This window comes from Caretta caretta, chromosome 11, assembly GCF_965140235.1.
Source record: "Caretta caretta isolate rCarCar2 chromosome 11, rCarCar1.hap1, whole genome shotgun sequence".
Taxonomy (NCBI): Eukaryota; Metazoa; Chordata; order Testudines; family Cheloniidae; genus Caretta; species Caretta caretta.
Genome location: NC_134216.1, coordinates 47,532,264 through 47,544,799, shown reverse-complemented (window position 1 = coordinate 47,544,799; position 12,536 = coordinate 47,532,264). Strand labels below are relative to the sequence as shown.

The 12,536-nt window shown below is 41.9% G+C and overlaps 1 protein-coding gene across 6 annotated transcripts in view; it reads right to left on the bottom strand.

Annotated features, from left to right (window-relative positions):
• Positions 1-3,286: 3,286 nt before the first annotated feature.
• The window catches only part of PPP1R1C (protein phosphatase 1 regulatory inhibitor subunit 1C), an 84,126-nt gene continuing 74,876 nt past the window's right edge, over positions 3,287-12,536 (bottom strand). For 4 of the 6 annotated variants that reach the window (XM_075117617.1, XM_048869381.2, XM_048869386.2 and 1 more), the window contains one exon: positions 3,287-3,774. In XM_075117617.1, coding sequence (XP_074973718.1) covers positions 3,686-3,774 — 89 coding nt within the window. In that variant the 3' untranslated portion in view covers positions 3,287-3,685. The remainder of the gene's footprint in view (positions 3,775-12,536) is intronic. The other 2 variants (XM_048869383.2, XM_048869382.2) reach the window with 2 other exon arrangements.

The following is a 12,536-nucleotide window of genomic DNA, read 5'->3' as shown; positions in this document are numbered from 1 at the left end:
CCTTTGATAACTCAGGAGGAACCATTGTTTCTGGCCCTTTAAAATAGGGCATTATGTCACAGTGTAGCTTGGTTTTTTTTCAAGCCCTGTCCCCAAATCGAGCACTGGAGAACAATTGCTCCCCTGCCTCCGCAAATGATTCATGGATTCGAAAGGGATAGTCACATTTCAATGCACACTTCTATATGTCTTACCGCTTACAGCACACTGCAAATACAGTAAAGGTTGCATAACTAATAAGTAGGAAAATATGTTGTCATTCCAGTTTTGTGAGGGCCCTGGAACAAATATGGCCCAGGCAAAGGGAAAAACTATACAGACACCCCTGGCAGAGGCTGCGGGGGAAGCAACCAAACCTGCACTTGCCCCACTGAAATGCGCAAACACTGCGCATCACTGTTTCCTGCTGTTCAGTTGTGTTTATTTGCTAGTGTCTCCCTGCCTGCAGCTTCACCGGTCAGCAAAACTCCACGGCTTCTTTCTATCTGCTACCTATTGGCAGCAGCTCCAACACATCCCAGAAAGCTTTGCTCCCATCAATCACATTGCAAACCCTACTGAAAGCTTTCTGGCGTGTACCAGTAATTTAGCCCCATCTAACTGGTCAAATCACAGAAAAGAAACTGAGGCAGGGCGGTGGGGATTACTTTTTATTTTAATTTTGGTAGGTTCCAGAATATGCTGCAGAAGCTATTAATCAAAAAAAAAAATCCCATCACAAAGACTATGCCATCTAGGATACCAAGTGGGCCTTACAAACTAAGATAACAATAGGAAGCAATTCTAGTTGGAGAGAGCGAGGACTTGGTAAGGAGAGGACAAGGGCAATGCTTGAGAGAGAAAGTTTGGCAACAGTTAGCACTGTTAGAACACTTGTTTTGTCAAAACCTGCTGTGTTGTCACAAAGTGTGTTGTGGGGCGAGGGGAAGAGAGCCAGAGACTTATGCTCTATTGCCTGGTATTCACTGTACTGGCTTAGGATGTGAGAGACCCAGGTTCAAGCTCTGGCAGATTTGGAGTGATCTGGGATGAAAAACTCTGCTCTGAATCAGAAAGGGAAGCAGAGACTTGAACCTGGAACCACTACACTCCCCCTCCACTCCCCTTAGATTTTGATCCAAAAATGAACATTTCCAGTTTTGTGAAAACATTCTAAAGCAGTGGTCCCCAAACTGTGGGGGCACAGCCCCCTAGAGGGGGCATGGCGGAACATTGGGGGTGGATGGATGGCAGGTCCGGGCCAGCCCCAACAGGGGTCAGGGAGGGAGCGTCACTGAGCCCCATTCTGCCCCATGGCTGCATCCCCATCCCTGTCCCCGCCTTTGCCCCCAGGCACGGCCCCAGCTCCCGGCCCCATGCCCCAGCCCCAGCCTTGGCCCCTGGTCCATTCCCAGGCCCAGCCTCAGACCCGCCCTCCCCCTCCTCCCCCAGCTGCAGCCGTGGCCTTGACCCACTTCCTCCCCCATCCCAAGCCACAACCCTGCTCCTGGCCCTGGCGCCCATGGGTAAGGGGGAGGACATGACCCTGAAATTTTGGGGACCACTGTTCTAAAGGTTTTGAAACTTTGAGAGTTGCCACAGAACAGCAGTGTCTTTCTGTGGTCAGCGCTACTGACAATATTCACCTATACTAGTTCTGATGCGCTCTAATAACCTGTTTATAAAAGTGTAATGATTATCTTAAGTCTTATGTATGAGATGGCGTTACTGAAGCATGATTCTGCGTTTCCTAGTTAATTCATATAAACTGTTATCTGCCTGCTGTGCCCTTATGATGGAATGTATTTTCAAAATGCTTCATGCTGTTGTTAATTATCTGTATTATAGTAGAACCTACAGGCCACAACTGAAACTGTTTCCACCCTCATTGTGCTACACGTAGGAGCTGGAATTAGGGATGATGGGGGTCCGGCAGCACCCCCTGGCTTGAAGTGGTTTCCCTTATGTACAGGGCTTACAGTTTGGTTCAATGAGTCTCAGCACGCTCACTATAAAAAATGTGCCAGCCCCCCCCGGGGTTCTACATGTTGTACATATGCACTAAAAGACAATCCATATCCTGAGAAGCTTAAAATCTAAAGCAACAACACAAATAAGCAGTGGGAGAAAGAAATTAGCACCATTTCACAGACGGCAAACTGGGGCACAGAATGATTACATGAGTTGCCCAAACTAAGTAAGTTGGTCACACCCGAAACCCGTGGCAGTGCTGAGAACTGAACCCACCTCTTCTTGGTCCCAGGCCAATGTCTCAGCTTTTTTTCATTCTAATATTTTATGAAGGGAAGCTTCCCCTTTGCTTGTATTATAAAGATACCTCAGTTCAGCATTGTGGCTACAGCACAACTGAGGATTTCTTCTATTAGTCAGCTCTTCATTAAATTATAGCCATAAATATCACTTGGAATGTCTGTGACTGGAGCTGCAATAAAGAACTCAGATACAGATGTAGAGAAAGATATGGCTATCAAACAAAGAAACACTTGTTCCAGACCCTATGAATGGTAGGTCTTCTCAGAACACTGTCAGCTTAAATGTGAGCCAAATGAGCACTCAAGGCACTGACAAAAGAGTCTGTGTTTTCCTAGCCCTTCATCTCCTGCTTTCAGTAGCTTGGCTCATCAAGTGGATGAAAGGCTAAATTCAAAATGCATCTTTATACCAAGGACAACCTTAGCTAACACAGTTCTACAGGTTGCCCTCGGTTTAAAGATGGACCATTAAAAATAGGGAACAATATGTTCAATACAACTTTAAAGAAGTAGGATTTGTCCACCCCATCTCATTTTCTGCTCCTTCATAAGCTTTCCTGATGTTCAGCACTCACAGAACTTGACATGAGCTGTCAAATGGTAACAGCATTATTGAACCAGGCCAAAATTGAACCAGCTCTTAGAGATGAAAGGTTCTGCAGCCTATCACCAATATTTTGTGGCAGCCAGTCTCCGCCAAATCAAAGATTTTCCTGATGTCCTCATACGATTGTCTTCAGTAGTAAAAAGGAAAAATCAGTTAATGTATCATTGAATGACTGACATGACTGAGCAGCATCAGATACATATCTTTATGGAAAGCAAGAAGTGGTGAACTGTTATATGCAGTACATACACTGAAAGCTACAAAGAACTAATGCATTGCAGAATTAAGCAGGCATGTCTGCTTTATCTTGGGTTTGAAGTATATTACTGGGTGTAACCCTAATATGCTAAAATCTGCCCCGCTCTAAAGACTCACCTTACCTAAATATTTCTCTTCAAGTTAGACAGAAGCACTGCACGACATAAAATCATGTCTAAATGAATTTAGTATTTATTTGTAGCTTTTAAATTGGTACTATTTACAATAAGTCTTGGAGTACAGATCACATTCAATAATTAAGCTCGGGCAGTACTGAAGTTAGATTACTAACATGTTTGCAAATTACATTTTTAAGTCATAAAAAAGGAAAGAAAAATGACTGTAAAATAAATGTTTATCTTCAGTTACAAGTATCACAGGACAAGTTTGCAGAGTGCTGTAAAATCCAGTCAAAGAATGCTCCCCGGAAAGCATCCTGCCATGTGTGCCTGGAGTGGTGAGATGAAGAATGTTTCAGAAACACAAGCAATGGAATTCCATGTTAAGTATGGAAAGTTTAGTAGTTCAGTTATTCACAATAACCTTTCTTACACAAGCCCAATGCTAATTAATGGTCCCATTCTTCTTCTCTTTCATTGACACCCTCTTCTTCCTCTGGGAATGCTGAGTCATTCTGACTTTTCAGATGCTTAACCCCTGCAAATATAAAGATTTTGTATTTAAAGTCACATTTATTCAAATCGGACTGTCTGTTTAAAGAAAAATGGCCACAAAAAAATGGAAAGGTTTTTTTTAAGTGACCTCATTGGTGCTGTCTTTCATAACCTTTCAGTTCATACAAGCATTACATATTACACCTTTTGTGATAGAACAGTATTTCCCTCCATTCCAAGATTCCCGACAGCACTCCTGGGTTGAATTAGCAATGTCACACTCAATCAAGTTAAGCACCTGAAAAGCTAAAATAATGGCAGATGGCTGTGGGTTCTTGGCCATCAGAATTTAGAACTTCTGTCTAATTGTGAGCTCTGAAATGCATCTCTTGGAGAAGAGACGCAATGCAGAGCTGCTCATGAACCCTCTCCTAAATGAATTCACATTTTGTGTAAATTAGTTCGAAGATTGTGCAGGTTACTCATCCCTTGCAACATCCACAAAATTAGAACCTAACTACTCTGGGAGCTGCATCTTGCCATTGCTACAAATGTGTCACTTCCAGGCAAGTCAACAGGAGTTTTGCAATGGACTTTCGGCAAGCTATGGTCCTAGCAACGTGCTTTATCATTAGTCATATGTGAATAAAACCCACAGCACACTTTGAAAAACAAATAACTGGCTAAATCACATTCTGATTTCATGTCTCCTAAATAGCATCTTTCATCCTAAACGTTCACAGAGTACTTCCTAGACTCTCTGTCCAGTTTTAAAATACCATGGGGGTGAATACAAAAGCAATCGTGAAGTGGACAGCATTCTGCTCAACCACAAAACAACTAGATGATGGTTGACCCTGGAAAATTTGGTAGGCTCACAAATACCCCTCCAAAAACTGTTAACAAGGCAGCTCCTGGGTCTTCCTTGTATCTATGGATGCCTCTCTGGAAAGGTTTGACACTGGCAGTTCTGGACTCAACAAATTAAAGCACAATTCTAAAGGTGATTTAGTGCACCCAATGTGCTGTAATTCTTTCTGTTTCCCCTGCTGCTGATTACTATATTGTTATCTCTAGTTTTGCACGACCCAGCATCTGGCCAGCACCAGTAGCTGCCTGAAAAGGAATTTACTAAGCCTCCCATCAAACCTCCAGGCCAATCTTCACTGACAACCTAATCACCTCACTTGTAACACAGTGTCTGCTCCATTGGCTGTTGAGGAAGAATTTTGTAAAGGGCAGGGCAGCTGCTACAGCTAATCAGAGGTTTCTGAAACAGCACAGGATTGGCCAAAGAGAAGGTACTGTAGGAGCAAAGATGGGTGACATCATGGGGGGAAATGGGGCACATGGCTTGCCTCATGGAGAATAGATTGAGTGGACTGTAGATTTGAGACCACAGAGAGTAAGAACTTTGGAGTTTATTGTGTCTCTGTATACGAGGTAGGACCCAGGTAAGAAGAGTCAATAGCTCTCTTAGTGCTGTGATTTAGTTTTGAGGACTAGCTTGAAAACCCAACCCTTCCATTGTTTTAGTCAAAGGGGGAAAATGTGACCTCAAATTTCATGCCTATTATTCATGTCTGAAATTACTCCTTCGGGTCCAAAACAAACATAAAAGGCCTCTATGACCAGGCCTTCGCACCACCTCCCCAGCTCACAATGTGCAGTCACTATGTGGCTGGGACTGTATTTAGTTCCTGACCGAGTCTAACTCACTTGCCGTGCAGACATGTAACCAATAATCAAAGCTGACATGACCGGCAGCAATACAAAGAATAAAATGTTTGCTTTAACAAAATTTTCTTCAGCAGTTCCTCCAAGAGTACAAATGTGCTTTTCCCTACCAGTCACACATACTTTCATTTGCCACCTCAGCATCCCAAAATAGCCATCCCATTGTTATAAGCCTTAGGCCTTGTCTTCGCTTGCAGCAGGATGTAGAAGCTGTGTAGCTACTCACTGGACTGTGTAGCTTCAGGCGGCAGTGAAAGGAGCTGGCAGGGACAGGGCAGCAAGATGTTATGCTACTAAATATAGCAGTGCAGCTGTGGAAGGCACTGCTTGGGCATGTAGGGTATATACCCTAAGGCTGTACACTGCTTGGCTAAGCAATGCCTCAGTCTATGCTGCTATTTATACCCAGGCAGTGTCTGTACTCTACACACCACCGTAAGTATAGACATAGCCTTAGAGGCCAAGATTTTCTGAAGTGCCCTCTGAAGAGCTCACAAGATTTTCCTCAATTTTTTGGCACCCAAGCTTGAGACACCTGAAAGGAGCCACTTTTCAGAAAGTGTTAAGGACCTGCCCGCTGAAAATCAATGGCTCAAGCTGGACACCCAAAAAATGGAAGTGTCCCCCTCCCACAAAAAATACAAGCCCCAAAATGCCTAGTCACTTCTGAAAATCTTGGCTATCGTTATACAAAAACTTGGTGGAACATAATGAACTTTATCAAAGGGCTGTATTAAGCCTATAATAGGCTCAGATCAATGTTTGTGTCACAATGGAAAAGCTTCATACTGAGACCCTTTGATAAGATGAGGCGCAGAAAGCTCTAGTGCTTTACTCTTAATCTGTTACTGCTTCAGTTCCAAGATGGGACTTATTTCCCTTTCATAGCATGTGGCAATCCAGATTGTGCCCTGTCACACATGCCAGAGATACCAGAGTGAAAGAGAGCAGCTCACAGAAGCCTAGTAGTATTGTCAGTGCCATAGAGCTGGTTGGAAAGTTTCTGATGGAATGTTTTTTTCCCAATGGAAAATTCTGATTTGTCAAAAGGGAAATGTTTTGCAGAAATGTGTCAATTTCTATGAAAGTTTTGTTTCAAAGGAAAACTTTAAAAAAAAAAGTGTTTTGATAAGGTCAGAATGGAACATTTAGATTTTCCTTTTCAAAATGACTTTTCCTTTCAATCTTATTTTATATTACATACTAGACTCTATATATAAAAAAATCAAAATCAGAATGAAATGGTTCGCTATTATCAAAACAAAATGTTTCAATTGACCCCAAATTATTTTTTCCCCAGAATTTCATTTGGTAGGAAACTGAATTTTTTACTTTTGTTCTGTTTCATAACAGAAAAAAAAAATCAGAAATGAAAAATCCAGTTCCTGCCCAGCTCTAGCCATCCACAATGGCAGACAATGGCATGGTAATCCTCTTAGCATATGGTACTGTATGAAACCAACCAGTTCTAGTCTATTACTACACTAGAGTTGTTTTTCTGAAGCGTAAGGGTTAAATTGTATGGGTTGCATGAAGAGTAGACAATTACAGTCCATGGCACTTATTCAGTTTCGATAACGTAATGTGTTGTATGAGAAACACAGGTAAGGTCATTTGTCATCTTAAAAAACATGGGGACAGATACTTGTCACACTTACATTGACAGAAATCTGGAGTAGATTAATTTCAGTGGACTGAGCCGGGCATATCTGAGACCAGAATCTAGCCCATGGTTCTTAACCTGATAGCCATGTGCACACAATCCTGTATAGGTAAACATACAGATTTCACAGGCAACCTTAATTCTGGCATTTCCTAATTTTTTTTAGTAACTGACTTTGCAATCTTAATGTTTTTAATGTAATTTTTGAGGGTAATTTCCTATGTTTTTTTTAAAAAGCCAGAAAAAATAAATATCATGTGGCATCAAATTGACCACCTATGTTCATCAGCAGGGTTGGAACTATTAGATCTACCACATCGACCTCTGTAGTTACTGATAGCAATAGTAGGTTGTTATCCTCTATGTGGACCAGCACTAGAGATAGATGGGACAGACAATTTGGCAGTGAATTTCACAGATATTTGCTGACAACTGAGGAAGGGTGAAACTCAGAAGTCTTGAGTTCAGTTGCAGGCTCTGGCATGGAGTATTCTTTAATGTCCTCTGCCTGTTCCTTCCAAGTTTGATCCCTTCTGCTTCATCCACTCCAACCTGTCCCTGTCCTGCCTCTTCCCCACCCCCGACTCCTTGCCCCGGACCCATTCTCCTTATCTAACTGGTCCCAATCTCCACTCTTTAGGCTTCTCATCCCAGTCTCCTTGCACAGCCAGTCCTAGTTTCCTCCTCCAAGCTCCCCATCTGAGTTCCACTCTCTCCCCAGTCCCAGTCTCCATGCCCTGGCAGTTCCAGTCTTCCCTCTGGCTCCCAGTCCCCTTGCCCAACCAGGCCCAGTCTCCCTTCCTGGTTCCCGCTTCTCCCCACCAACTCCCATCGCAGTTTCTCTCTTGCCCCACAAGGAGATAGGAACTGTGAGGAGACAGTGCATGCTCAGTGCGCATGGCATCTTTGAAGATGTTAACTACTAACCTGTAAAATGTCTCTACTGAGCATGTGCAAAAATATTTTTCAGAGAGGTTATAAATTGGCCAAGTGTGGGCTTATTTTCACAGGAAAAACAGAAGGCATACACCTGACACAAAGGCCACTGCCAAATTTCACCACAGCCCTGCTCCAACACATGGGTTCAAACAGCCTCCCAAAGAGAAGAATTTTCTAGCATTGCAAAATAATGCATTTCCCCCCAGCATCATTCTGAGAAACAGCTGAACCTTTTTGGTTGAAACTTTTCCAAAATGATCAGCTTGAGGCAGACACCTGACATGAAAAAATTTACCCCAAAAAGTTAAAGTTTGGCAAAGTGGTAAACAACTTAAAACAGGGTATTGTAAGGGGTGTCAGGCAACCTTAACAGACAGTGCTACCAGCCCTGCCTCTAATATTGTCAATCAGCGCTCCATACTGTGTTGTCATCTTTCCTGTTACTGTCAAGGATTATAGCACCCAAATCACGGGCAAACGGTCATTCATATTTAAATCAAGCAGGCAAATTATGGGCCTCTTCACTGGTTTAGCAGCATCACAGCACTTCTAAAAGTGCCCACAATTAATCCAGCTACTTCAACGCAGTTCTGCTTTATCTAGCATGTTTTAAACCACTTGCATCAGACTGCATAACAGTGAGAAGTAAAAAAAAAACCCCAACATTTTAGGTGCCCACATACAACAGGGACGAGTGCTTTAGGTAAAGCCTTTAAAGAAGAGAAATACTTGTGTTCTAATTCCCCACAAATGTAGGTTTATGAGCATTCAGCTCTAACCAATGTTATGGCTTTGCAAATTCATCTCTTGTTGTTTCTCTCTGGACAAGCTATATATTACACATTTGCCATACCTGATTAATGAACACTAAGAAAAAAGATCAATCAGAAATTGCTAGGAGCCTGAATATTTAATATTGCAGGGTTGTTGTTTTTTTAGGAGATGAAACAAGAGCTATGGCTAAAAGGGAGGACACAGGACATAAGACTAGTATGATGTGGTTCCATGGAATGACATTTTGGTCAGAGTGAAGTTTATTTTTAGGGTGCAATTACATAGTGGGAGATACGCTATTGAGTGAGCATTGCACACTGAACTTTTTGTTTCTCGCATAAACCTGTGTTTTTTGTAAGGAAACAATCAGTGTTAAGTGCTGATCTCCCCGACCTACAGCCCACCATAACCTTTATCACAAAGCTCATCATATTACACAATAAGCTCCAAAATATTGCACTGCAGTTTTCCAAAATGAAGGCCAGCCCATATGATCAATGGTATTACAGAATGTGTCACATAGCTACACAATAAAACAACCTAGAGTGCAGCGATGTGCAGATGGCAAAACACCTGATAACGTCTAACCATGTTTAATAAACAGCTGCTTCCCTCTACCATGGCGCAAGTTATACTCTATGCACTGGATGTCAGGTTTTCTTGCTGCAACACAGAAACCACCAATGCCCAGCAGCTAACTGGCCCACTACTTACAACAATTCTGAGGCTGGGCAGTTCATAAGCAGGCAAAGGTCCTACTGACACTGTCAGCATTAACTTACATGAGCGAGCCAGATATTGTTGGGAAAAGTTTGGGATTGTTGCACCCCCATAAATGTTTACAAATGTTTAAAGAAACAAATTCACTTAACTGGGACTTTTTGCTTTCATGTTGTGTATTCTGGGATGTGAAAGCTTTTGTTGTGGTTGTTCAGCCTTGATGGAGGTTACATGACTTCCTTACTGTCCTAGGATGCTTCTAAAGCACCACATGGTGCAGCCTCTTAAACCACCAGGACAAAAATCTAGCTTTTTCACCTAATCTGCAATGAAGAGCCGTGACTGCAAACAATGCAGGAAGTCACAAAGCTGTGCCTATGATAGACCTCTAAGATTTCCCACCATTCCCCACAGCGGTAGCAATGGTACAAAATGTTAGGACAAGGACAAGGAGATAATATGACAGACAGTCATTCAGAGGCTGTGGGAAGAGGCCTTTAAAAGCCTCTCCAAGTTCACTTTCTAGGGCTTTTTAGATTATGTGGTTTGAACTAGCTGACTCAGCAGTAAGCCAGCAATAAGCAGATAATAAAATACTATCCTACTTCGCCAGAGATAATGCACTTTAAGTTTTCTGAACTAGTTGGGCCAATCTCTGAGTTGTGCCCATATCTGTACCCAGTATCCTTTTATCTAGAAGTATCTAAATTGTTTACTAACCAATCATCTATCCGGTGATACTAGGGTAAAAGGTTTGTAACCTCGCTCACCATCACGGTCTTCACAACTGATTCCACAACTGTGTTAAGTAGAAAACAAAACTGGAAAGACAAAACTAAACTCTTCTTATCCCCTCTCATTCTGATCCTAATGTATGTTACATTAGCCATGCACTCCATACCCTCTGCCCTTTTTTAATAGTGAGAAAGAGGTACCAGAGCAGCTGCTGTTCAGGATTTATCTATATCCATCAATACAAGAATTTACCAAGGTCAAACCACAAATATAGACTCTGAAATATCACTCCGAAAAAAACAATACAATATTAATGTAATGGGCAAAATTCTAGGCAGCAGATGTTGCTCTGTACATGTGAGAGAGCTAAGATCAACACGTACAGTTATAGATTTCATAATAATTGTAAAGGGCTATGTCTGAGTGAAAAGAAAGGGAGTACTTGTGGCACCTTAGAGACTAACCAATTTATTTGAGCATAAGCTTTCGTGAGTTACAGCTCACTTCATCGGATGCATGTCTGAGTGCTGATCCATAAATGAGTCTCCCTTGGCCCCAAAGATCTGTTTTTTCAGACTGCAAATAATCCTGTGAGCTCATCTTTACCCTCATGCTCTCAATCAGTTCTGCTTATATTCTGCCCTAAGATTACTTTGTTTTCACAATATGCTCTGCCCTGAGCCACTTCTCAGTTTACTTCACCCCTCTCACTCTTTGCTCTGTTGACACTCTGCCCTGAGGTTGCTTGCTCAGAGGATGTTCTGTTCTGCTTCTACTCTGGCTGCCCTAAGGTCACTCTGTTCACACTCTTCTTGCTCCATTACATTTGCTCTGTTCATTTGCTGCTCCACAGTCCCTGTGCTCAGGTTTTAAATTCTACTCAGAAACTTCACTTCTTGTAGGTGGTTTTGCTCCTTTATCATCACTCCTACAGCACTATTTCTCAATTCCACTCATAATGCCGTTCTGATTTCCCTTGCCCCTTATTTCTCTCCTGCTTCCCCAACCCAACAATCAGTTGGTGCCTTTAGGCTGCTGTGCTTTAAAATTACTTTGCTCAAACTCATTCTCTAGCCTGCACTAAAACAAAGACTGCATAAGCACTGTTTTTTATTTTACTTTAGTCTTCCCTTTTTCTTGTCTTTTTTTCTTAACCCCATCAGGCCAAGAAGTGTTTTAATCAACGGCTCAGATTTCACTCCAGATCATTTAATCCAATTAATGCTGATGAAAAAAGCCTGAATGCCAAACCGTTTTCAGCAAGCGTGCATTAATACACTTTGAACTGGTAATGCGTTTTAGATGAAATCACTGCCTCAAAGCATATTTGCGGATTCCTGATAATTTATGAGTGCAAATGAAGCAACTTTATGACATTTCCATGGTCACATCATAAAATCTGTGATGGTTAATCAGCAGCTTGACTTTTGCTTTTATATCCACCTGACCAAAGCACCAGATCAGAAGGTTAATCAGTATCACAAGATGTGAAATTACCAAACGTTACTGTAATTATATCTGTTCTAAAAATTGGAGATAAGATCTGGAACTGATTTAATAGTGTGAGCCTAAATTAACATTGTGTACCCTGCCTCCTCCCCAGTCCTCACCCACAAAGCTCAGACGTGTTTGGATTACACTGTGGCACATTAAAAATATAATGGCTATTTGCAAAACTCAGATTTAGATCTGAGTTCATGTTTTGAACTCCTTAGTGTATAGAGGGGTGTTTGGATACAAAGTTTTGGGTTTGGGCCCATCTCTACTAGAGACACGTGGGCCAAGATTTTCAGCAATGACTAGTGATTTGAGTACCCAACATGAGACATTTTGAAGTGGCCAAATTTTCAGAGGGCAGATGCTCGGTCCTTTCTGAAAAATCAGGTTTCTTTAAATTGTCTCTAGTTGGACATTCAAAAATGGAGGCACCCAAAAATCACTTTTGAATATGTTAACCATTGTTTTTGTCAAAAAAATAATAACTGAACTATTTGAGGCAAATGGAGCACACATGTCACAACTCATTAATGCCTTTGAAGGATGTGGAATTCATTTTCTTATTTTACTTTGCTTAAAAAATGGCCCCATATCTCCACCATAGTGTACAGCTGAGGTTTGCTCTGACCCCTGAAATCAAATAACTTACAATTAAGGCAGGCACTTCTGTACAGCATAGTGAACAATACAGGAAGAAAACTGAGGCACACACGGGTTAAATGACTTGGTCCAGTGTCACA